The sequence below is a fragment of the Pan troglodytes genome, chromosome 4 (genome assembly GCF_028858775.2).
Source record: "Pan troglodytes isolate AG18354 chromosome 4, NHGRI_mPanTro3-v2.0_pri, whole genome shotgun sequence".
In the NCBI taxonomy this organism is placed as follows: Eukaryota; Metazoa; Chordata; class Mammalia; order Primates; family Hominidae; genus Pan; species Pan troglodytes.
Window position 1 is genome coordinate 79309354 of NC_072402.2, and position 27498 is coordinate 79336851.

At 38.5% G+C, this 27498-nt stretch overlaps 1 protein-coding gene across 3 annotated transcripts; it reads right to left on the reverse strand.

Annotated features, from left to right (window-relative positions):
* Nucleotides 1-27278, reverse strand: TARS1 (threonyl-tRNA synthetase 1). Of its 3 annotated transcripts, XR_010156929.1 has the most exons (20): nucleotides 26902-27036; nucleotides 22695-22775; nucleotides 19356-19546; nucleotides 14676-14799; nucleotides 13022-13143; nucleotides 12384-12501; nucleotides 12022-12086; nucleotides 11861-11939; nucleotides 10685-10831; nucleotides 9424-9522; nucleotides 8227-8393; nucleotides 7023-7185; nucleotides 6792-6929; nucleotides 6344-6421; nucleotides 6082-6182; nucleotides 5886-5990; nucleotides 4262-4334; nucleotides 1880-2100; nucleotides 1099-1213; nucleotides 1-527 (listed from the first exon to the last, which is right to left on the reverse strand). XR_010156929.1 is itself a non-coding variant. In XM_001153971.6 (19 exons), the coding sequence occupies exons 1-19, from the start codon at nucleotides 26956-26958 to the stop codon at nucleotides 379-381; spliced, it is 2172 nt and encodes a 723-aa protein (XP_001153971.2). In that variant the 5' UTR covers nucleotides 26959-27278; the 3' UTR covers nucleotides 1-378. The 3 variants fall into 3 exon arrangements, 2 of the variants coding, with proteins under 2 accessions (XP_001153971.2, XP_016808962.2); XM_001153971.6 differs by lacking the exon at nucleotides 1880-2100 and having other exon boundaries at nucleotides 26902-27278; XM_016953473.3 differs by lacking the exons at nucleotides 1880-2100; nucleotides 22695-22775; nucleotides 26902-27036 and adding an exon at nucleotides 21334-21491.
* Between the last annotated feature and the right edge of the window lie 220 nt (nucleotides 27279-27498).

Here is a 27498-nt window from a genome sequence, read left to right on the forward strand (position 1 = left end):
TGAATAAATTTTTTTTTTATTTTTACACCATAATCCAATTCTAGTTATCTTAATTGAATTTGAAAACTTTTTCAATCGCATTAAATTTACAAAAAAGTTCTCCCACATTACACTAAAGCATTCCTCATGTTTCACTTCCAGTACTCAGATACTGAATGAGTAAAATCATTTTATTGGCTCTCTTTTAATTAACTCCTTCAAACGCACATTGTTTAAAAACTGACTAGGTCAAAAATAGTTACGCCTGCAGGTTGACCTATTCGGACTCTGCCAAACTCCTCCAAGTTCAATATAAATTGACGTTTTCAGAGTACAAAGTCAATTTTATGGAAACGCTGTTCCTCCTTTTCCATGGAGCCAATCTGGGCAATTTTTTCATTAAAATTCTTCTTCTGCCTGTTTGCTGCGGAACTCTTTGAGCTGCTGTAGCCGCTCGATAGTTTCAGAAATGGTGCGTTCCCCGTGGACCTTATTGTCTCTTGTGCGGATATTAACAGTGCCACTGATTTTCTCTTTTTCACCAACAACTAAAACAAACACACAAAGCTTTGTCAGACTTAATCTAAAGATATGGAAGAATTCACACTGAACATCTGAAAAGAAATGATCCTAGGACCCAAAACCTACCCCATAGCTTCTGATACATTAAAAGGTACAAGTGACCATGTGTTGATATTTAAAAGAAACTCTTTGCAATATCTAATACTACTGTGCTTATGGAGTCAATCTAGACAATGTAACAACCAAATAATAAAACCCTAAACATCATGAATATCTTTTTTCAAGTAATCCCACATAAGGAATTATCTTGAGAAAGTAATCCAACAGATGTGTTTAAAAGCAATGCGTCTTCATTCTTGTTATAATAGCAAAATATTTTCTCACAGACATCCATGATTTAAGTGAAAAAAAAAACCCAGTATGTATGCATGAGCCTATTTTTATAGTTATTATATATTAAAATATATAATAGAAAAAAAATCAGGACTGGAAGGAACTAAATAAATTCTTGATTACAATTCACTTAAACCTGTCTCAAGGTTTCAGTAGATTTTCCTGAGGTGTGGCAAATTTTCTTTGGTAAGTTTCCATTCTTACCTAAAATGAAGTTATACTGCGCTAACTGTGCATTTCGAATCTTTTTATTCAATGTACAGCCTGGATCCAGATCAATGTCTGCCATGAATTTGGCATCATGGAATTGTTGTCGTACCTATTGTAACAGAGATACAGAATTTGTCAGATCTAAAATCAGAATTATATTTTGATCTTACATGATTTTACTGAACACAGAGATCAGGACTTCTTGGATGAACTTCCAGGAATTTAAAGCTGGCAAAACTGTCTTAGATAATATTATTCACTGCCATTTTTCCCCCCTCAAAAAGGCCAGCTCCTCTTTATTACCTCAGGTCATGTGTATTAAGTAAACAATGTTTTCAGTATTCTTCTTTTCCAAAAAAGCAATACACTAGATTACATTTTATTAATTTTACATTAACTAGATTAAACTTCCCATTAACCTGATAACATATTAACATGACAAAAAGACCTAAATGAACAATTTTATTTCACTATCATTTCATATGAACCTCAGATTACAGATGTGAAAAATATCACATGATCAACACCTGAAAGAAATGATCTTCAACTGAATAAATCTTAACTTCTGAGTATCAGAAAGTTTTTCTTTTAATCAGGTTATACATAGGCATTAGTCCCTTAACTTTAAAATAGAATAATATTTAATAGTCTAAAAGTAATTTAGATTAGAACAAATTAACAATGAGTATAAAAAATGTTTCTGTTCAGCCTGCTATGAGAGTTGGGCATTTTACATTCAAATCACCCCACACTTGGCAGAAAACTGTTTCCTTACAGTGGCCATTAACCCAAAGGAAGAACAGGAAAGTTGGAGGACGCTGGTGTTCCTTCCTCATCTCTGCCATAGAGACAGTACCATTGGGCTTTCACGCAAAGCCATGTGAGCAGTGATGGCCTATCCTCTTTTTGTAGACGCAGAAGTTACACTGTCTACTAGCAGAATCACCATCACAATTCCACCCAGACCTCTTAGAAGGGTCAGAGTTTCTGGAAATCCTGGTCAGAAAGCAGAATGAATTTTTCCAGGACAACATCTTAAGTACAGCTGAAGGTGAAATAGTAACTATCATACTCTACTTAAGTATCATGAGTAAAACCAGCAATCTCTGGTTGACCTGGGTGACGAAATATTTCTTTCAATTTTTGATTGAAAAAGATTCTAAATGATCTACAACACATTCATTTCTCAAATGCGAGTTATGTGTAAACCAAGGGTTATTTATGTATGTCAAATGTTTATTTCTATAACGCATACTTTTTGAAACAATCTAAGTGACTTTGCCTATACTGTGCACAAGTCTTAGCATTTTAACTAGATTTTTAAGCCACAGTGATCACGAACCAATTAACCTGTTGACATTTTATTACACCCATTTCAGAAGGGTTGTTACAGAATTTTAGAATGCCAAGATAGGTCTACATCTTCAACTTATAACTACTTTAAAGGATAAGGCATCAGTTTCTTCATTTTTCTCAACATGGGTCCTGTGTGTGCACGTGAGATGGGCAATTCTGCAGTTGGGGAAGTGGCCTGATAATTACAGGGTGTTTAACATGTCTGCTCTATAGTTATTAGGTATCAGGAGTACTGCCCTGTCTTCTCTCCCCACAAAAGAAAAGCTTACCACCACATAATCTGGAATGCCACCTACCCGCAAAGGGAAATGGGGAAGTCAGTGCTGTCTCCAGTTGAGAACTCAGTTAACCAATACAGAACTTCTTCCTACTGTGTGAGTTTTCACATACAAATAAGACAAAGTGCACTCAACCATGGAACATAACTTTGATTGTCATCATTTGTAACTAAAACTACTGAGTGCAGTAATAGGAATAGTCTGAATGGTTTATCTATTAGATGGTTTAGTGTTCACTTCATTTTTTTAATTTATTTATTTGTTTTTATTTATTTATTTTTTTGAGACGGAGTCTTGCTCTGTCACCCAGGCTGGAGTGCAGTGGCATGATCTTGGCTCACTGCAAGCTCCGCCTCCTGGGTTCATTCCATTCTCCTGCCTCAGCCTCCTGAGTAGCTGGGACTACAGGTGCCCGCCACTGCGCCCAGCTAATTTTTTGTATTTTTTAGTAGAGACGGGGTTTCACCGTGGTCTTGATCTCCTGACCTCATGATCCACCCGCCTCGGCCTTCCAAAGTGCTGGGATTACAGGCGTGAGCCACCACGCCTGGCCCACTTCAGTTTTTTTTTAAGAGATGGGGTCTCACTATGTTGCTCAGGCTGGAATGCAGTGGCTACTCACAAGCACAATCATCACACCCTGAACACTCAAAGATCCTCCTGCCTCAAGCTCCTAAGTAGCTGGGACTACAGGTATGCATCTCCACGCTCAAGTTCATTTATTTCTTAAGGGTAATTAAGACCTGAGTGTGGTTTATTCTGATGGTCTGAAGACATGATGGTTTTGATGTTATAGTATTGTTCACTCATCAACTTTTAATAATTTGAAATTCCTTAGTATGGAATTTTCACTATGGCAGAACAATGCTTTAAAGTGAAGTTATGAATGGCTATACATTTGTTGGTAAGTTAGTTTTTTTGGTAGAGAGGCAAGACATTGGTCTGCTATACTATTAACCTGAAAAAATTTCAACTACCTGAAGAAATTTACATTAAAATGAAGCAAAATTACTCACTGAGTCAAAGAGCAGCCTAAACTGTATTTTGAACGGGAATTTACCTACCATACTGAAGTACCTGATATCTGCTAATCTGGTTTTTTAAAATACTAAATACTAAAATATACAAGTGTAACTGGGTATGGCGGCTCCTGCCTGTAGTCACTGCTACTTGGGAGGCCAAGGTGGGAGGACTGTGTGAGCCCAGGAGTTTGAGGTTACAGTGAGCCATGACTGTACTACTGCACTCCAGTTGGGGCAAGAGAAAGATCCCATCTCTTAAAACAAATATAATAAAATACACAAGTGTACATAAAACACTATCCAAATATGTCTTCTGATTATGGAATCATGGAGAAAAGCATTAAAGAAGTAATATAATCTATTCAGGCTTAACAAAGATTAAAAATAGTAACATTTCTCTTTATCACAACAGCTCGATTCACCAAGAATACAGGGCTTATGTGATTTGAAAAGCTTAACAACAGATATTAAATTGAAAGAAAATTCATATCTAAGGCTTACCTTTTGGGCATATTCATCACAGGTTGGTCCCACTGGAACTACCATTACCTGGCGAGGGGACAGCCAAAAGGGCCTTTGGAAGAGAATAAAAATATTCAATGTAGATGTGGGCATATTCACTAAACAGGGACAGCATATTTCTTACTCTACTCTTCAGTATCTTTTCCTGGAACATGTAATGACTACTTTTAAAACTAGGCTTTAAAAAACCCCAAAATGAAAATACCTATCCAATAAAGATTAAGGCGAGGAGATGCAGGAGAAGAAAACTAACCCTACATAAGGAAAGCCTGTAACTACAATTTGTCTTGCTAAGTAGATAGCAAAGCAAATTGAGGATAGGACTAGGCCTCACACTTTAATACATCACAAAACACTGTGTATTGGCTGTGAGAGGAGGTAACAAATGATTTAATAACTGCATGTAGTGATTAATTGTTCATTTTATTACTTATTCTTCACGGGGACACAGTGCCCTCAGTTTACTCAAAATCCATTTTGTATCATTCAGCAAATTGTAACTGATAATAACTGGTTATGGCACTTGGTAAAAATCAGAGTTTTCACTACTTATTAAAAAATAAGCCCATCCAATTCTCCCTTTGAAGCAATACAAGTGTCAAATGCTTCTGATGCTGCAAACATCAGGCTAATGTTTTTCTCCATCATTCCTCTATTTTCAGTTGTTCTGTTGTATCAGGCAAAAGGCTAAAGTAGGCACTAAATTCTACCCTAATCATGGACTTTTCCCCACCTAAAACAGGTTTAGCAGAGCAATTAGCTGAGGACTCCCTTAATTCTTGAAATACCTTGCAGAGAATGTGTCTCACATTTTATCTGACTTTGAGAAATCTAAAGAGATTATCTTGTATCATTGATCAGAATGAGAAACTGTCCTAATTTCTGAAGTAACCAAGTTCAAATAAAACTGAAATGACAGTAATGTGTAAGATTAAACCAATGTACGTCATTTTACAAAAGTTTTAAATCAATATGATTAATATGGAAGGCTCTACACACGGGTGCTTTTATAACCCTGTGCTGCTTTCAAATGCACTGTGGGTCCAGAAAAAACTGCTTAAGAATTAAGATGAAAGTTATGTGGCCATGTATCTTGGAAACAAAAACTTACTAAACCTCACAGAAATGAATCACAAATGTTGATCGGTTTGGCATCTGTTTTAAAAAATGCTTGGCTTTTAAAAGATGTCCAAATCCCTGCTTGTTATGATTAGCAAGGCTGAACGAAGAAAGCCATAAGCCTCCTCATTTATCTATGTAAAACCAGCAAAGCCATCTAAATCCCAAAACAAAGTTACTAGAAAAGCATCCAAAACAGTAAGTATACTTCTTCCAGAATACTAATTCCTAATTAGAAAGTATTACACAACATCCAAACAAATCAAGTTCTGGAATTAAAGTAATTACTATTAGCAATTGTTCTTAATGCTAAAAAGTTTGTGTTTAGATTGTGATTCCTTATTTTTTAATGAACACTTGTCGTTAGTTAGAAGCAACCGATTGGAATCATTCTCCCTTTCCATATGATAATTAAATCGAAAAGTAGACATTTCTTGTAGCCAATTTATACTAATTAGAAAAAAAAGACAGTGACAAAAATTACCATTTGCCCCCATAGTTTTCTGTGAGGATAGCAATCATTCTTTCCACTGATCCCAAGATGGCTCGATGAACAATCACTGGCCTTTTCTTATCATCACCATCATGGCTATAAAGAAAAAAAAATTGTTTTGTCTTATTATATATATTTTCTCTTATATATCCCTGGAGAATATTCAGAGCAGACACCAGAAACTCACCTTACATAAGTAAGATTAAATCTGATGGGCAACTGAAAATCCAGCTGGATGGTTGCACACTGGTGGTACCGCCCAATCGCATCTTTAATCTGTATGTCAATCTAAGAAGCAAAGACTGGGTTATTATAAAATGCCAGTGATACTAAAGTGGAGCTCAATAGTTGGATTAGGGCTGATTTTCTTTTTTCCAACTTTTTTCGAAGTCGTATCTTCTTCATCCACAAGTGAAAATCATATTACCCAAATGTACTTTAGTGCTCACCTTTGGGCCATAGAAAGCTCCATCTCCAGAGTTTAACTCCCACTTTTCACCAAATTCATTCAGACTGTTTTCAAGTTGCTGAGGATAAAGCAAAATGATTTTTATTTTTTTCATCGCAATTTCCCTTCTTTTAGCCTAATTTGAGACTAAAAATACAGTAATTACTTTCATAGATCAATATTCTCTGCTTTAGAATTTTGTCTACCTGAACATATGCTCATACCAACCCCTTTTTAAAGCTTATAGCTTGATAACTGAAAAAAGCCATGAAAACATTCAACCATTTCAAAAATACACAATCATAAAGAAAAAACTAGCTTACACAAACCTAGGAACCATTTCCAATTTCATTTTGCTTTTATCCATTTAAAGAGGCTTGGCTTTCTTACATCTCAGAACAAGCCAATTTCAAACAGTATTCAAAAGCACGCTGAAAAACACCACTTACTTTCTCAGCTTGATCCCATACTTCGATATCTCCAAGGAATTTTTCCGGGCGAGTAGAAAGGTTTAGTTTAAAAGAAAATCCAAATACGCTATATACCGTACGTAGAAAATCCAAACAACCTTTTATTTCATCTTCAATCTTCAAATTAAAAAACAAAAAAAGAAACAGTAGTTATTCTCCTTGACTTTCTTGACACTTCTTTCTAAGCATTTTATTCCCAGGGTCTCATACCTGCTCCATGGCACAGAATATGTGAGCATCATCCTGTTGGAATCTTCGTACCCGGGTGAGTCCTGTGAGTGCTCCAGACAGCTCGTTCCTATGAAGTACCCCAAAATCAGCTAGCCGCAGAGGCAGTTCTCGCCAGGACCTTGGCCGATGATCAAACATAAGGCTGAAGAGAAAAAGAAAAGTCCACGGACACTTAAGAATAAAACTGCTTCTGTAATGCTATATTTAATTACATGAAAGGTTGTCAAAAAGCCACTGATTCTAGCTGTCCATCCAAGCAACATTTCTCAAATTCTGGGCTTCATACAGCAGTAAACGCACTTGCATGAATAAAACAGCAAATAAGTTATAACTCAATGAACCACAGTGAAGAATTAAAAAATGTATTCCAACAACTGAAGAATCTGGGAAAATTAAGAATGAACTTGGTTGGTCCCCTAGCCTATAATACAGCTTCTTCACAAAGATTCTTCTCTCACCTCCTCTGCCCTCCAGGCCTGGCTAGTAGGAGCTGCAGACACTAAGCTACCTGTATCCACAGCTCTCCTGTGTCTTCCCTTAAGCTGTTCTTCACCCAACTTTCAAAGATAGAAAGCAGAGCGGCCTCATGACAAGGAACATTTTCCAAGAATGCTGAGTCATTAGCAGGTTTTGACAGAACAGGTTTCTTTAAAACAACAACACACTAGGTAATTTGTTACACCCCCATATTCCATCTTCCTGTTTTATATTCTGCCTTGGTCATTGCTATGATCCCAGTACCATTACTGAATGCCCACAGATCTGGAGATCTGGCTGGGCACAGTGGCTCATGCCTGTAATCCCAGCGCTTTGGGAAGCCAAGGTTGAAGGACCACTTGAGGCCAGGAGTTTGAGACCAGGCTGAGCAACGTGGCAAGACCTCATCTCTACAGAAATAAAATTTTAAAAATTAGCTGGGCATGGTGGCATATGCCTGCAGTCCCAGCTGCAGTGAGCTATAATCGCATACCTGCACTCCAGTTGGAAGACCTCTTTTAAAAAAAAAAAAAAAAAGTGGGGATCTAATCAGGTGCAGAAGATATAATACAACAATGATGTGCGTTTAAATGCTCTTCTGATCACATAATTTGTTTTTAATGAAAATGTCGTTAAAGGAGGGAAGAACCCAGGATGAATTGTAGCATGTGAAAATCTTCAGTAGAAATTCAAAGCTGCTGAATACCAGTGTCCTGGGCAGTTCATGGGTTTCAGGGCGAACAGCTCCTTCTCCACCTCAAAGGAGAACATGTTCTCGCTGTAGTGCTGCCAGTGGCCCGAGGTCATCCAGAGTCGGCTGTTGAAGATGTTTGGGGTGACTACCTCCTGGAATCCTCTTTTCCTATATTCGCTCTGATAGAAAATAAACAGAAACATGTGTAGGCAAATAAATGCTCATACTTCAAGTGGGAGTAAAAACTTAAAGAGTGATTTTATACTCTCTCATGAAAAAGATGGACACATGCCATGATTCAGAAATCCCACTTCTAAGTATATACCAGAGAGAAAACTCTTGGCACATGTACCTAAGGAGGCTTATAAAAGTGATGCTACTGCAGCATGGCTGATAATAAGGGACAATTATACATCAGTGTCCATCAATACAGGGATGAGTGCATTGTGGTAGTTATATAACAAAATAATATGTAGCAAGTGAAAATAAACTTGATTTGCATGTCTCTAAAAATAAATCACAAGGCAGTCTGATACACAATGAGGCTTCCTATATGTAACACACAAATACATAAATAATTTAAGGGTACAAATACATGGGCTAGATGTAAGTAACATGGACAAAAAGAATCCATGCCAACTTCAAAACAGTAGTTTCTTCTAGAAAACTGGTATATGATATACCAGTATATGGATATATATACCAGTATATGGAGGTATATGGATCAAAACTGGGTCCTAAAGAGAGGTTTTTTAAACAACTAATTTTTTTTTTAATATCATGAATGAAAAAATCTCAAGCAAATATAGCCCAATGTGTATATTTGTTAAATGTGGGTAGTTAAGTACAAGATATTGGATATACTATTCTCTATAAACTTCTACTTGAAACATTTCATAATTTACAAAGGAAAAAAGCAATGTAAAAACCGTTTTTTCAAAGAAAATACAAACAAATGATCAAAGTCAAAGAGGGCACAGAGCTCCTATGTCAAGGACCACAGGTCCCCCTTCAAGCTCACCAGTTTCTATGTGTATATGGGCAAAATCAACTATTAGGGATGATTTATGAGGCCACAGACTTCTACTTTTACTTATCGTCTTATATATTTCTTCTCAAATACAGATTATCTTTCCTTTTAGTAGACCTTATTTAATAAAATGATCACATATCCTAAATCTAAAGAAGAAAGCAATAAATATGACTTACCCTAATGAATTCAATAAGTGCATTATAAATGTAGGCTCCTTTTGGCAGAAAAAAGCAACTTCCAGGGCTGAGTTCATGAAAGAAATATAGTTCTTGGTCCTGGGTAAAAGAAAAGCAAAAGAATGTTTATGTATGTCACGTATACGTGTGTGTATATATACATAAATTGCAGTGTTCTTGAGCTCAGAATACGGTCATGATGTCCCATATTTCAATCAGTGCCAATCCTGAATCAAAGAAACCATGTCAGTGTTTCTGGTGTTATAGAATTGCAGCTGATTTACAATTTGGCAGACGTGTAACACATGCCCTGCCTGTTATATTCCTCAATCCAGTCAAGTTTCCCCAATAGTGGCAGGGAATAAGGGTCCCTTCAGTTCTTTAACTATCCACTGCAGTACCTCTCATGGTTCTTAAATTCCTTAAAGCTCCAAGATCTGGATCTTTTTTCATTTTATTTATGTGTGTATTTATTTTCTTAATAGGAGTATCAGGAAGGAGACTGGGAAAAAGACACTGATAATGAAATAGATGATGGTAAAGTTGGCTGACTTTGGGTCATGGTGAAAGAAACACACCCTCCTACTTCCTTGCCAACATCCCCCTCCCCAAGTGCCCAAAAGCCCTCAGGGAAGGGCCCATCAATCATTGCTGGCTGCCTCATAGCTGGAATGTCAGTTAGTCAGGGGTGCAAGGCAGTGGCTGCTACCTCCAGCTCAAGCTTCATAACCTAACAGCCAAGGACCCCTGGCACAGAGTGCCTATTTTAAGGGGGAATGTTTTATCTAGCCTAACTTCCAGTTTAGAGGACATTCAGCAGTAACAGAGATAATGGGTAGAGGAAATGATAGCACAGGATCCATGTGCGACATGCTGCTAAACCTTGGGCAACAAGTAGGTTAATCTTTGTGGGACTCTGTTTCCACATTTTAAATGAGTCAGTGAAACTAGAGGGTTTCCATACTTCTCCCAGCTCTATGAGAAGCTGTTATACTTCTTTTACAGAAAACCGTAGATCATCAGTGTTTGCTCTCAATAAAAGTAGTTCAAATGCATTTTTGTGCCGTACTGAGCATACTCCAGGCAGATAATGTGGACAATCAGTAAGTGTTTATAGTTCGTACGGGACATAGCACCAGTTACTAAAAAGCTACAACATCTCTTCAAAACAAAATTCCTAGTACTTCATGCAGCTGAATTTCAAACTTCAAATGAAGTTGAAGAAAACTCAGTCTAGACACATCATTGTTCTTGAACATACCCTGCCAATTTTCCTATGATCTCGGTTTTTAGCTTCCTCTTGGAACTTCTCCCACTCTTTCAACATTTTAGGATCTGGGAATGAAATGCCATAAATTCTCTGGAGAGTCTCCATATCTGCTTTGCCTTCCCAGTACGTGGAGGAATTCTGAAAACAAGGATTAACCATGAAACAACATTCAAATTTGTAAACATCTCACTTATTTTAACTCCCAATTGCTTTGAGGCCTTGTTAGAGTAGTTACTCATTCTGCAGCACAAAGTTGGCTGTTTTCTATCCTCAAAAATGCCCCTCCCTCAATCTGCAGGTGGGTGCAGTGGCTCATGCCTGTAATCCCAGCACTCTGTGAAGCCGAGGCAAGAGGATCGCTTGAGCCCGGGAGTTTGAGACTAGCCTGGGAAACACAGGGAGACCCCATTCTTTATTTAAAAAAAAGAAAATTACCCAGGCATGGTGGTGTGCGCTTATGGTCGCAGCTACTCAGGAGGCTAAGGCAGGAGGACCGCTTGAGCCTGGAGTGCAGTGGCACGATCTCCGTTCACTGCAACCTCATTTCCCAGGCTCAAGTGGTCCTCCACTCTGTCTTTTTGGGGCAACAGAGTGAGACCCATTCTACACCCCAATACCCCCAAAACTGCCCACCCCTCAATACTCAACCACAATTCCACAAACATTACTTTGCCTGCAAAGGCATTTCTCACAAAATGAGCAAAAATAGAAATGAGCCAATAAAAAAAAAATCTTGAAATGACTCAATTATTCTCTTGATTTAAAGTGCATTTTAAAAACCTCCATAAAATGTTTATGAACTAGTATAAAACTGGGTTCTGTTAAAAACAACAACTTGGGAAATTATTAATTTAGACATATAAAGGGCAAAAGCACATACTCCCAGTGAGTCTCAAAGCTTTTATAGAGCCAGGATGGCCCATGCTGTATGATTTTGTAAAATCTCCATCCCCTGTGATTGCTCTGGCAATGACAGCAAGTCAGTCACCCCTTGAGGGATTTCAATTATAAAATCCTGATGGCATACAGCTCCCAGTTAATAGACAGCATGAGAAAATACCATCCTTTCATGTGCAACAGAAAATGGTAAAGAGAAATCAGTGAAAGTTTAAACACATATCTATTCTAGACAGATACATTCACAGTCTTTAAAGTTACATTACTTACTTTGTGTATTTTTAAAGCCTTAATTTTGCCCGTGTGTCTAACATGAGGACCCCGGCAGAGATCTATCAAAGGGCCACATCTAAAGATAAAATGAAAGGAATTTTAACAAAGACAAAATGATATACATACCAGATACATTTAATGACATCTAATATTCTTACCTATAGACTGTGGTAGTTGGAGTATTCACCTTTTCATTCAATATCCGGCATTTGAACTTGTTGTACTGAAAACAGGAAAAATTATTATTTTAAAAAACTGTCCTTTAATTTTTACTTCTAAGTACTATAGCTAAAATGTAGCACTGTATGAATATAAATGTTGATACTTCATGTTTTAAAAACATGTTGAAGGAATGGTTTGCTAGGAAAAAAATGAAATTAAAAAAATAATAAAAACACTTAATTTTTGCTAAAGAACCAATTAGACTTCAGCTTAGTACACGGAACGCCAGTGGTGTCACTTCAACTAACATGAATAAATGATATTAACAGTGGGGGCCACGCACTATGGTTCAATTTACCTTAAACATTGCCAGTAAAGTTTCTTTCTTAACTTCCAGTCTTTCAAAAGCTTGTTTTTCTTTAATGATTTTCTTACACAAAGCCTCCAGAGAAGAGAAATCATTGCTAGACACACCCCTGAAGGAGAAGAAAGTATAATCTTTTCATTCCATTCGAATCACACCATGGCTTCGAAAAATGTTCATTTGGAAATAGTATTTGGAATACTTCAAGGGTTTTAATATTAAAAAATTAGACTATTGCATCGTATCTTAGAATTCCAAACAAAACATTTTTCATAAGTAATTTTTACATTTTATATTTTCAGTAGCTTCTACCTTGGTCATCCATGGAGACCTTTCTCACTAGTGACCCCTTCCCGCAACTCTATCACCAGGTTTTAAAGGAGAGGGGAGGACCAGTCTCCCTGAATTTCCCAAAATACCTTAGGACTCTACCTCCATCAATCTAGAACAGAGGTCTCATCAAATCCTCTATTACTTCAAGTAAATTGCAACACTTCAAGTACTGATAATGGGCATACCTGATGAAGAAGCAGTGAGATCTATATCATTCCTCCCTTACTGAGAACTCTTAAGAATAACTTATGGACCCATAGTCATTGACTTCAGTTTTCTTTATCTAGTTGATGGCTTACCCTTCTTCGAGGTACATGTCATAATAGAATCCATTTTCTATTGGCGGACCGTAGCATAAACATCCACCATAGACTCTTTCCATGGCTTCACCCATTATGTGAGCACTAGAGTGCCAATACACCTGAAAATTTAAAGAAAAATGGCATGGTCTGAGTCTTGGCAAACAAGTTGCCAATTAATGTGGTTGTCTGAAAGAGACAGATGATAATATTTACTACAAGTAAACCCAATATATAAAATCCTAAATTTCTAAATCTATAAACTACTGTTTCTATCCATAGCCAAAGTAATTCAAGAGGCTTCCAATTACTAAAGTGTATTTTTATTTTGGAAATCATCTGGTTTAGCTGTTTTCAAACAAATTAAACTAAACTTGGCATCACTAATTAAATGACATAGACTTTGTTCTCTGAAAACAACTGCTACTCACAATGTGACTAACTCATTGATTGCAATGGCCCAGGTTCTTTTGAGTCAATGTGCCCACAGCACCATGTCTCAGACACTGTGATCTGGCCTTTAGCTGGCTATGGAACATCACTTAGAAATTACATGTTGTTACTGGCCCAAAACAAAGGTGGTACAACCTGACCCCACAACACAATGACAAAACACGAGGACAAACATCTGTACACTGAAATCAAATGGCAGTACTTGGTTTTAAAGTAATCACTGGGATGAGTCAGAATACACCCAAAGCAATGTTTTCAAGATTTAGTATTAAGGTACCAAAGTGACATTAAAAAATTCTCGTAAGAAACTTGAGGGCTCCAAAATACATTTGAAAACCACTAATCCACATACATAAGTGAACAATCATCACTAAAAGAAAATACTTTGTCTCCCCTTATATGATACACAGCCATGGAGAATTAAAAAGAAAATCTTGCCATCACATGCAGGTTGACTTTTATAGTGTTATCCAGCAGATTTGCATCTTAAGATGAGAAAAAAATACAGAAATTGTCCAATAAAGGCAGTGCTTTGAAGTAAGGTTCAAATTTATTTGTCAAATGTACATATCTTGCTAGAGTGTTCATAGTTTAGAGGCCAGGCACAGTGGCTCACACCTATAATCCCAGCACTTTGGGAGGCCGAGGTGGGCAGATCACTTGAGGTCAGGAGTTCAAGACAGCCTGGCCAACATGGTGAAACCCCATCTCTACTAAAAATACAAAAATTAGCCAAGTGTGGTAGTGCACTCCTATAATCCCAGCTACTTGGGAGGCTGAGGCAGGAGAATAGCTTGAACCTGGGAGGTGGAGGTTGTACTGAGGCAAGAGCGCACCACTGCACTACAGTCTGGGTGACAAAGCGAGACTCCATCATAAAAAAAAAAAAAATTAAAATAAAATAGTGTTCACAGTTTAGAAAACAATTTTTACTTGCTTAATCAATGTTTAATACAATTCCCAAAACATTTTCCCTATTGAAGTGTCTAGTAATGAAAAGACTTATTCAGCTTCACCCCTTTATTTTCTAAGGCAAGCACTTTTATTATGTTCCCTAAATGAAGGACAAAATGAAGATTTCAAATATGACAGTGAGACAACAATAAATGTTAGCCACCCAATCGCAGCAGGACTGAGCTGGAAGAGACTTCAAATGTGAATCTGCATCCTAAAATTCAATGAATACTAATCAGCAACTTACTGCCTGAGCTTCCTCATCCTCAAACTTGAGAAGCTCCAAGGTACAATCTTCTTCCAGAGGGCGGTCCAGGTCCCACACAAGATTATTTACTTTAGCAATAACGGTGTTGTCGGCCAGGCCTTGACTTAAAAAAAAAAAAAAAAAAAAAGTCCACACATATATAAGTACACACGAATCTAATTTGAAAACAGGAAAATAAACACTATTTTTATTACATATTGTTTTTTTATATTGATGTATCTCTATTTTTCTGAAATATAATGATAAAAACAACAAATTCCAAAAATGTACCTAAGAACCTAACTGGAAGATCCTGAAAATGCAGAACATTATCATTTGACATTGAATGCCTCCTGTTTAAGCAGATATGGCAACTCTGATAAATAAGCACTATCAATTTCCAATGGTTTGAATAATCTTAATTTCTCCAACAAATAAGTGTTTTTTTTTTTAATTTTTTAGCAACAGGGTCTTGCTATGTTGCCCAGGCTGGCCTCCTGGCCTGAAGCAATCCTCCAACATCAGCCTCTAGAGTAGCTGGGACAACTGGCACAAGTCACCACACCGAGTTTTCTCTTAATACACCCACCTTTCTCTTTCTACAAAGCTAAGCTATGTAGACTCCAAAGGAAAAAAAAAAAAAGGCCTACTAAATAACTTCTCTGTTCCTCTTCCTGCTTAAAATGTACACCAGATCCTTTCTTTGACAGACAATGCTAACCTCAGAATAAATTCTGCAAATGCCTATGATAATATTTATAACAAATATAGAGGTAAAATGAAAGACTATTTAATAAAACTTTCCATATAATGTGAGTAAAAACATTACACACCCAATATACAACATCGAACATAAAGTATCATCAAGTGATGAAATATCAGAGCACACAGAGTGTAAAAGCTACAGGAGTTCTGAGGAGGGAAAGCAGTACAGGTCAGAGTCATCTGGAAAGGCTTTGAGGATAAAGCACTCACAGGAAGAAAAGAGGAGGCCATGGCATTCCAGACGAGGGAATGGCCACAGATGCAAGCAGAGATGCAAGTGAAGAGAGGTTTATGCAGGAAGCTGTGTGACTAGAGCAGAGTTGAGTAGGTGAGCCAGATTATACGTCTAAATGCACAGCTAGAGAAATAATAGTCTATAATAGCCTGGACATCTCAACGAAGGTAGGCAACATTCTACACTGTGAAGAAAAAGTATACACCCTTTACACTGTAAATCTCAAAGAAACCTACCACTAGAAGGCTTTAAGCTAGCCAGGCTTGCTGTGTTGGTGGCTCTCTATGTCTAAGGGTTTACAACAAAATGTATACAACTCCTATCTGAGGATCAAGAGAAAAGAACCAAACAGAAAGTAAACAACAAACTCCTTTCTATTTTCAATGCTCCTACTAACTTTACCATAGGTTATAAACAATGTTTTCTTTCCTCCTGAGATCAGATGGAGTCAATAAAATAAATACATGCATTTCACAAAACATAACATGAATTTGGCAGAGAGAAATGTATTTCATCATATTGGTGTAAAACAGTTTTCAGGAGATTAAAGAACTGATAAAAAGGACAATCATATTCTCTATATTCTTTGGGAAGAACATGACTTTTATCTTATGATCCAATATGGAGCCCCAAGATTCTAAGAATAGAGTTACTCTGAAAATGTAGATTAAACATGGGCCATACTGGATCATTTCAATTTTTCAAAGAAGGGTAAAATAATCTTTAAGATTTGTAACAAAACGGCCGGGCGCAGTGGCTCACGCCTGTAATCCCACACTTTGGGAGGCCGAGGCGGGTGGATCACGAGGTCAGGAGATCAAGACCATCCTGGCTAACACAGTGAAACCCCGTCTCTACTAAAAATACAAAAATTAGGCAGGCGTGGTGGCGGGCGCCTGTAATCCCAGCTACTCAGGAGGCTGAGGCAGGAGAATGGCGTGAACCCAGGAAGCGGAGCTTGTGAGCCGAGATGGTGCCAATGCACTCCAGCCTGGGCGACAGAGCGAGACTCCTCCGTCTCAAAAAAAAAAAAAAAAAAAAAGATTTATAACAAAACAAAACTTGAAAGAAAAACCTTTTGACGCAAATGGAACATGTCTTTTTTGTCCTTCCCTTTCATATTCACCACTAATTATGTGAATCTTTAAATAGCCTGTTATCAATGTTATAATTTTTCACAGAACAAAAAGTTATTCTGGACTTTTGTAAAAATTTCATAAAGTATTCTCAGTGCAGATCAGTGACTTAACTCCAGAGCTAAAGCCCATCAATGTTTTATGTAATTCAACCTTTTATTTTTTTCCCTGGAGACGGACTCTCGCTCTGTCACCAAGGCTGGAGTGCAGTGGCTCAATCTTGGCTCACTGCAACCTCCACCTCCCGAGTTCAAGCTATCCTCCCACCTCAGCCTCCAAGTAGTTGGGACTACAGGTGTGCGCCACCATGCCTGGCTAATTTTTGTATTTTTAGTAGAGACAGGGTTTCGCCATGTTGGCCAGGCTGGTCTTGAACTCCCGACCTCAGGTGATCTGCCTGCCTTGGCCTCTCAAAGTGCTGGGATTACAGCTGTGAGCCAACACGCCCAGCTATGTAATTCAACTTAGAATTTTATAGTTCTTGAAGAATATTTTTCAACTGAAGACTTGATAAATTACAATGTAATCTAGATCAACATTGTAGAAGGTAGAGGAAAAAGTTCCCAAACTAACAGAAGCCTAAATTTTAATGACACGGCTACAATCTCATCGTGTGACAACAGAGGAATCTATTAATCAACCTGACCTTCAAAATTATCTCTAAAATGAAAGGTTGAACTGATACGTAAAGGTCTATCCAGTTCTCTATGCTCTCACATAGAAACTTGCATGGTATTACAACTTTTTATTTCCTTTGGAGTAAGGTAGAAGAACTTGTAGGTAGAAGCACTTGTCAAATGAATGGAAACACTCCATTCACTTTGTAAAAAGTACTAACTAATGTCTGTGGTACAGTAGACGCTCATGGCTCATAGGCCTAACTGGTTCTGCTTCTACTAGTTGTATAATACGCTTACCAAGAATCAGCCACGTTGGTTCCCCAAACTGTTTTTGTGCTTGTTCTTTTACGTGTTTGGTTCAACAATACAAAATTGATGATAATCAACCACATGACAATTCATATGGTGATTCCAAATGGTTCAATTCAATACATAACAATTATAAATAAACTTCAAAAATATATAATTATAAAATAACACAATAAGGGAATTATGGATTCTATGAAAACCAAGTTGAATGTTTGAGAAGGCTTGATAAATCCAAGTCACACACACAAAAATACTGTCAAGTTAGGTGTAACTCTACAACTACATGAAAATCTGCAAGGATTCTGTGCTCAGACTACTTCTCAAATGTGTTAAGATAATGTAAGAACTCTAATTAGCACTCGCTATCCCCCAAACCCTGCCATACATATATATATTCACTGTTTTATGTATGTATATAAAGTTAGTGAATACATACATATTCACACATTTTAAGTTGAAGTGTTTAAGACCAAGATTGGCAAGCTTTTTCTGTAAAAGGCCACACAAATATTTTACACTTTGCAGGCCAAACATGGTCTCTGTTGTATATTCTTAGTTGTTTTATTTTTTCCAACTATTTAAAAATTTAAGAATCATTTTTGGCTGGGCGCGGTGGGTCACGCCTGTAATCCCAGCACTTTGGGAGGCCGAGGCAGACGGATCACAAGGTCAGGAGATCGAGACCATCCTGGCTAGCACGGTGAAACCCCGTCTCTACTAAAAATACAAAAAATTAGCCGGGCGTGGTGGCGGGCACCTGTAGTCCCAGCTACTTGGGAGGCTGAGGCAGGAGAATGGTGTGAACCTGGGAGGTGGAGCTTGCAGTGAGCCAAGATCGCGCCACTGCACTCTAGCCTCCTGGGCAACAGAGCAAGACTCTGTCTCAAAAAAAAAAAAAAAAAGAAAAAGAAAAAAAAGAATCATTTTTATTTTTCGCTTTCAGGACATACACAAACAGATTATGACTAGAGTTTCCCAATACCTAGTTTAAGAGATATATATATACACGTGTATATATACGCGTATATATATACACATATGTTTTACCAACTCTTATTTTGATAAACTGACCAATTATTGATCCCAATCATATCAGATTAAGAAAGCCTCTCCCCTATTACAAAATATGCATCTAATTCTCAGTTAATTGAAATAACTTCTTCCCACCCCAATAAAAGTTTTAAGACTAGGAATAGTCTTTCATTGAATTTATAAAAATAGTACATTTTTTTCATGTGTTATATGAAGTTTCTTAACCTTTCCATGTGAGATTATGTAGCTTCATTTTTAACTTCAAAACCAAGACATTTAAGTCGAAATAGGTAAACACTGTCTAGTCGGTTTTGTAACATTTATAATCATAGTAAGACTAAAAATATACAATGCCCCAAAAGATAAGATCAAAGTAAACTCTTTCAGAAATTAACTTTGAATTTTGACTACAAAGCTCTGTATCATTTTGATTTTTAAAAAATCTCAAGTAGGCAAAATTAAACAGATTAAAAACACTGAATGGTAACATAAAAATATTATAAGAATAAAACATGGCAAGATAATAAAAGGAAGTTTAGTTAGACCACAAACTATGGAAGGTCATGATGGGTGTAGCTTATACCTAATTCCACAGGCAATTTGATATGGTGTAGTTTTCCAAGATTCCGCATCAACCTGTTTACCATCAGGCAAAGTGACTTTAATTGGCTTGCTATCTTTTTCTGCCTTTTCTGCCAGAATGGAATCATGTTCTGCTTTTAGTATATTATACATCTCAAGACGTGTGTAAATATATTCAGGCCAAGGATTCAACTGCAAGACAACAAACAAATCAGGAAACAAATGATCAGTAAATATTGCTTTCCTATTTAGAAATGGGAAAGAAATAATAAAAACAATACAGAAACCCAGGACTATTGATTCAATGTGGTAAATAAACACTGCCAAAATCACCGGGCATTACCTCAATTTGGTTCTAAATGAAGGTAAAAGAAGGAATTAAATGCCCTATTCTTATGCTGAATCGACAATTACCATTTTGCTACTATTTACAGCAAGTGGTCTTTTCTCTTTTAAGATGTCTTCTTAGGATCTTTTCTAACTAAATTATTTTACACATAGAGCTATAAACAATACTGGAAATAAAAACAATAAACTGGCTTTTCTATTTTGTTTCAATCATGTCCAGGTGATGGTCTGTGCAGCTGGTCAGCCTATATGTCCACTCACAACCAATCACAAATTTCTTTGACTTAAGGTCTCCCCTTCAAGGAAAGTATTTACTGAATTCAAAGATGCCATGATCACCTTGGAGTATGTAATTAGCAACTATATAAAACAACACACTACTACTTTCTATAGCAGATAAAATTAACAAAAATATTCTATATAAAACACCCACTTAGGTTTCTAGAGGTTTGGCAAAGAAAGAAAAAGAGACAGCAATCAGAGAGCTGACTTCCTCTACTGTCAGACTCTATAATCTATGGAACATTTCAAAAAGGCAGTGAATCTGTGGTAACAAAACAGTCAAACTAACATCTACAGCATTCATCATCTTCAAATTACATGAACATTAACACTTCATACAAAAGTGAAGAGGAGATTGCTTAATTTTGCCATGACTTTCTATCTTCAAATGAATTTCAATCTATCAGACATAAAATGACTTACTGCAATACAGATTTTAACATTTATTCAATGTTGATAATGCTACCAACGTCTCCATATATATGTCTCCATATATATCAACATACCACAATTTGAAAGGAGTACAAGTGAATATCTAATCCTTAAGAAATTGACTGGGGCAGGGCATGGTGGTTCATTCCTGTAATCCCAGCACTTAGGGAGGCCAAGGCAGATGGATCACTTGAGGCCAGGAGTTCGAGACCACCCTGGCCAACATGGCAAAATCCTATCTCTACTAAAAATACAAAAATTAGCCAGGTGTGGTGGCGCACACCTGTAGTCCCAGCTACTTGTGGGGCTGAGGCATAAGAATTGCTTGAACCTGGGAGGTGGAGGTTGCAGTGAGCCAAGATTGGGCCACTGCACTCCAACCTGGGCAACAGAGTGAGACCTTGTCTCAAACAAAACAAAACAAAACAAAACAAAATTGACTGGAGATAATAGAAAATAATATCAAATGAAAAAGATTAATTGTCTGCCCAGTAATTCCTTCCCTCCCTCCTTCTTTCCATTCTTTAACGATAGGGTTTCACTATGTTGCCTAGGCTGGCTGGAGCGCAGTGACTATTCACAGGCACAGTCACAGCGCATTTCGGCCCCAAACTCCTGGGCTCCAGTGATTCTCCCATTCAGTCTCAAGTGATTGGTTCCCACCACCGTATCAGGCCCTAATATCTTTGTAATTCCCACCCACAGCAGTCCCTCCCTTTCTTTAGTCATTCAGTTGTTCTTTGAGAGCTTTTCATCAAATTATCACAACGGTCCATAACCTTCAATGGTGAAGAACCCATGAATTAACTAAAAGCTCAGACAGAGCCTGTCATTCTACAACCATAATCTGAACCCCTCAGACTAATGCACGGTACCCGGTTCCATCCACTCTAAAGCATCATTATAATCCTACCCACCTGCACCACCCTCTGTATCTTAACTGCAGTTTATCATCATAGCCACTTGCAATGTCCCAATTAGAATTTCGTGTCAAAATCTCTTCAACATTCATTCAGCAGATACCCTCTGTGTCAGTCTCTGTGATTGCAGAGATGAATAAAACCTGCAAGTTGCCCTTGGAGGGGAAGACCAAGGTCTTGGACAGTTCACTGTACACTCTTTTTTCCAGACCAATCGTTAAACATAAATAATCACATGTCCCACTTAAAATTCTCTGTTCAGAAGAGTCTTCTAATTATACTCTTTGTCTTATTTCCAGGTCATTTCTCAAGCTGTGATGGAACAGCATGTATGTTTGTATTGAAAGTATAAAAAAGAAATTAGGGAACATATGCATTTTTCCATTGGCTTGCAAATTTTAAAATTCACAATCAACAATTTTCTTCACAATTACAGTGGGTGTATAATGGTCGGGAGACTGATCAACTGATCAGCCGTAAGATAAATGGTTAGGTAGGGTTCTAAGCAACACTACACTTGATCATCTATAAACTTACCCTAAAGTAAATGACGGCACTATAAATTTAGCAATTGCAGCATTTGTAAAAGTGGCTCTTAAAAGCCAGCTTACTGTGCTACTTCTAAAAAGGCTGTTCCTTTGTGCTTCTTCCTTCTGGTAGCTTTCTAAAGAGTCTCCAATAAAACAGCTGTAATGACTAAAGCAAAAAAGTGAAGCACAGTTCACAGCAGTAAAAATAAAGTAGAAAGGCAAGCTTAACTGCCTGTAAAAGCAAAATACTCAGGAACCAGGTTGATTTAGGGCTGGCTTTTGATATGCCAGTTCCTTTCAGTGTGAGCCTGGGGAAGTGAAAGCATTTTCTGCAGACTTGAGAGGCCTTAAGGGGATCTGTCCTGGCTTAGAAGCCAACCCTAGGGCAGGTCCAGATGGAAAGGCCAAGGAGGGGGTCAAAAAACTGGCTTTCTTTGGTTTTCATTGTATTCAGTGTAAGCCCAAACACCAAGTCTCTATTCCCTAACATCTCATTTAATGAAATGTCAGAGCTGGCATCACATCTGGCAACTGAATAATTACCAGTCTCCTCTTCAACTTTTGTTCTCTGATTTTTATATTCAACCCCACAATCAGATCATCTTATACAAGCATACGCCAGTTGCTTCCTTTTACAGTAACAACTGAAAGTCTTTTTTCCCCTCTCAGATTACCCTTTCCTAATTCTTCTTCCTGATTTTTCCAACCAGTACCATCTTACACTACCATGTAAACCATTAGAACCCTTACACATTAGGAAAGTCTCAGAAAGTTCCCTGCGATTTGCCAACCTCTGATAACAGAGCCCTCTGTGATGATAACTTTTACCTCAGCTCGACCTCCATCTCCAGATCCTTCTTTGTTCTTCTTTTTGCCTCCTTCCTTTTGCTTCTCTTCACCAGCACCAATCTAAATAAGCAAAAAACGTTTTATATTTTAATCTAATGTGACAACTCCATCCTGTGATGCCCCAGGAGGTGTTGAGAATGTTATTTTAGTATTTGTTATTTAATTTTTAAAAAATGGAAATCTGATATTGAAAGACTGAACAATTTCATCACTGGCAAAGACAGGTTAACAACTTACAATAAAGGCAAGTCTTTAAAAAGTAGGAAGGAGTTACTAACGATGTTTAACTCCTCAAATTGCATTTATTTTATTTTAACTATTCTTGTGACTCTCGTTTCAGGTTTACTTGGACCACATACCAAACATATGGCCACAAGGAAGCATGCAGTTGATTCAGTAAGCATATTTCCAGGGAAAAAAAAAAAAAAAAACTGAATGCAAAGTGTGCCCATGAATTCCACCAGTGCTACCAAAAACCATGGAAGAAGCAAACATAAGGCCCAATCCCTACCATGTGTAAACCTAGTCTCTCCAGGGAAAGTAAGGCATACATGTGTGAGAAACTCCCGGAGGAGAAAACACAGTAGTAACGCTACGATTAGATGTCAAATAAGCTAGGACTAGCGTTTTAAAGGATGGAATGCATTTCAACAGGTGGATTCTGAGAATACAGGAAATGTGTCCTATGTGTACACATAAGCTTGTTGTCAGAAATGTTAAAATTTAAAGAGAGAAAAAATGACTAAACCAGGCTGATTAATGAAGGATTGTTTTAGAAAGTAATACAAGGTAAGACAGACTAAGGCTCACAGAAGCAAGAACTAAAAGTTACCATAAGGAATACAGACTTCAATTAGAAGCAAGTGAAGTCATAGAAAGTTTTAAAGTAATAAATCCTGTGCCAGGAATGTAAACGGGGATTTTAATTAGTTTGCATGTTTGTGACCTTTAGTTTTTTTAAGTTTTAAGATACAATTCATATACCATACAAGTTACCCATGTAAAGTACACAATTCAATGGTTTTTAGGTATTCACTGTTGTGCAACTATCACTACCATCAATTTTAGAGTATTTTCATCACCCTCAAAAAGAAACCTTGTACCCATTAGCAGTTCACTCCCTGTTGCCTTCATCTCCAGACCCTGGCAACCATTAACCCAGTTTCTGTTTCTATAGATTTGCCTATTCTGGGAATTTCATATAAATAGAATCACACATTATGTGGTCTTTTGTGACAGGCTTCTTTTAGTTAGCATAATAATTTCAAGATCAACAGGTTGTAACATGCATCAATACTTGTCATTGTACCTTTTTATTATCAAATAATATTCCATTGCTTACTTATCCATTTATCAGTTGATGGACATTTTGGCCATCGTCTTTTAAATCCTACAAAATGCGTTACTTGTATAATTAAAAAAAATAAACTAATTTTAAAATATGACTCCTAATTTCATGCTGAGCTAAAATCCCCCCTACTCCAGAAGTCTGGATTTAATAAACTTTAAAGGTTCATTTAGATTCAATAGATCCTTTGTTATACTGTAGAAGTGATGTAACTGATCAAGTATACTGGGTAAAAAGAAAAATTGCGGCTGGGCGCGGTGGCTCATGCCTGTAATCCCAGCACTTTGGGAGGCAGAGGCGGGCAGATCACGAGGTCAGGAGATCGAGACCATCCTGGCTAACACGGTGAAACCCCGTCTCTACTAAAAAATACAAAAAAAATTAGCCGGGTGTGGTGGCGGGTGCCTGTAGTCCCAGCTACTCGGGAGGCTGAGGCAGGAGAATGGCTGGAACCCGGGAGGCGGAGCTTGCAGTGAGCAGAGATCGCGCCACTGCACTCCAGCCTGGGAGACAGAGCAAGACTCCATTTCAACAACAACAACGACAACAACAAAGAAAAATTGCAGGTCTGGGCAGGTTTCAAATGGAAAGATGATAAAATAAGTTTTATATTTCTGATAAGATTATTTTGGTTTTGACCATTTGCCAAACGAACAGGGGTAGTGAGAGAGAGAGAGAGAGAGAGACAATCACCACAAAGGTTTTCTGGTTCTAAATACGGCTCCATTTTACAAACAAGAACACTGGCTCAAAGAAGTAACTTGCCCATTTGTATCATTAAGTAATAGAGCTGGGAAATTACAACAGGTCTCTCTGGAACCCTGAGGCCTATGACCCCTTTTCTACAACACTGGGAACAGAGTAGGCAATTGTTCTCTGTTTCCCTGAGTATATATGTTATGTACATCTACATACAAGTAATCTAAAATCTCAACCCAAAAGTTGGGAAACAGAACCGGATTGTGAAAAGAAGCTACAGAATTACCTTTCTCAGGAATGATCTGTCCCTGACTCACTCAGAACAGCACAGGGGTTATTAGTATTGGCTATAGGATACTGGGTTTGAGGAAGGAAAAAAAAGGGGATACTGGGTTTGAGCAAGTTACTGTTCCTACGCCTGCTTTCTCATCTGTATAATGGAGATAATAACAGAACCCACTTCACAGCGTTATTAAAAAGACTGAATGAGGCCGGGCGCGGTGGATCACGCCTGTAATCCAAGAACTTTGGGAGGCCGAGACGGGCGGATCACGAGGTCAGGAGATCGAGACCATCCTGGCTAACACGGTGAAACCCCGTCTCTACTAAAAATACAAAAAATTAGCCAGGCCTGGTGGCTGAGGCAGGAGAATGGCATGAACCCGGGAGGTGGAGCTTGCAGTGAGCCGAGATCGCACCACTGCACTCCAGCCTGAGTGACAGAGCGAGACTCCGTCTCAAAAAAAAGAAGACTGAATGAGTTAATTCATGGAATGCATTAATACAGTGCCAAACTCGTATTTAGTACTCAAAATAAATATTAACTATTGTATAATTATTACAGAAAGGAAAAATTACATATTTGTTAACCATACATATCACGTCCAATTAAGAATAGCACAGGAGAATATTTATGGACATGGAAAGTTGTTGACCACATTCTATTAAGCAAAAAAAAAAAAAGTTACAAAACAGTAAAAATATCATTTTATGTGAAAAAAAATCTATGTATAGTCACCATTTATCATCTAGAATTAAATTTACATAGTTAGAATGTGCCCGTATGCAGTTTCTCCATTCAATCTCGAGTGGACAATCAAGAAAAAATTTTGGCTTTTCAGTGAATTGTCCTGTCAGACTTGGGATAGAGGATTCCTTAGCTGAAGACGTCACCACTTCTCACTTGGACTATTACAACAGCCTTCTGCATGTGGCCTAACCTTCTATCCCAATGCCAGCGTGACTTTTACAAATACAGTCTTCCCGCTTAAGATCCTTCATGTATAGAATACAAGTTTCAAACATCCTTGTTGCCTAAGATCCTTCTGATTGCTGTTCCTTTAACCCTTCTTGCATATCTCTTGCAAACAACCCGAAAGACAATTCACCTGCGTGCCCCTTTTCACTGCCTTCCCTACCTTTACGTGGGAAGCCCCGTCCTGCCTGTTTACCTGGTGAAATCATTCTTCCAAACTAAATTCTAAAGTGCCTTCCTAAACTTCCTCTTCTGTAATACCACAAGGTTGATCACAAAGCACTAGGGCTGTTTTCCTGTCTCTTACACATCAGCCTGTGAGGCCCTCAAAGTCGGGGAACTGGGCCCTATTCATCTTCCCACATGCACCGCCCAGATCAGTGCCGGGCAAAATGTATACTTAACCACCCAAACTTGGACAAGCTGGGTCAGATCTCGGGCACTCGGTTTTCCTTTCCTTAAAATGGAGCTCTTTACCCCCGCAGGATCTTAGGAGATTGATTAAATAAGGCTCTGCAATGTGTTTCCCGCTTACAGTAAGCCATAAACGCAAGTTTGGAAGCCCCAAGCCTAAGATTCTGATTCTGTCTCCGCGTCTAACTACTGTAGATGTGAGGCTCTGAACAAGTCGCTCACTCAAGGTCTGTTTCCTCATCTGTAAAGAGAATGGACCCACAGATGAACTGCAAGGCCCCACCCTAATTTATGAATGGATGGTTCCCAAAGGGGGTTCCGACTTTCCAGGAGTCCCACCATCCCCCACTTCTCCGACCCACGCGGTCCCGGCCGCTTCCTGCTTCCTGCCCCCCGCTCCCGCCGCGAGCGTAGCGTCTGCACCCACTAGAGTCCCAGGCTGGTCTCTGGGTCCCACCAAGTTTGCTCACCGGCTTCTCCTCGCCTCCCATCTTCCCTGAAGGACTGCTGGCCTTCTCCTCAAACATTGGCGAACGACGAAGCGATGAGAGAACCCGAAAGCGACGGCCTAGAGGAGAGGAGCCAAGAGGCGGGTCGGAGGTGGGCTAGCGCCCGGGACTTGGCCTCGGCTGGACCAGCTGATGCAATCGAAAGGCGCCCTAACCCCGCCCCCAACTTGCGGCGGAACGAGCAGCCAATGGATAACGGGGGAAGGCGGGCCCTCCCTCCTCTAAGCCAGTGGAAAATCTTTTCGGGTGACAGAGCCCTTCTAGGAAATCAGGTCGCGGAGGGTGAGGAGGAGCAACTGCAGAAGCTACATGCCTACTCTCCGCTGACCTTGGTCTGCACGCTTTCCAGAGTCAAGTCCCCAATGCGCGTGCGCCTTTACTCCCTTCTGACTTTATGTGGCACAATCATGGACCTTCCCGGACACCGTAGATAATAAGTAGGTCTTGGTCTAAACTTCCGGGAGGTTTTCGGCGACCTGGATACCATCTTCGACACGGGGACAAATCCCGGGATGGAGTCCAGGGTTTCCCGCGGCTTCGGCGCTTCCTGACCTGGCG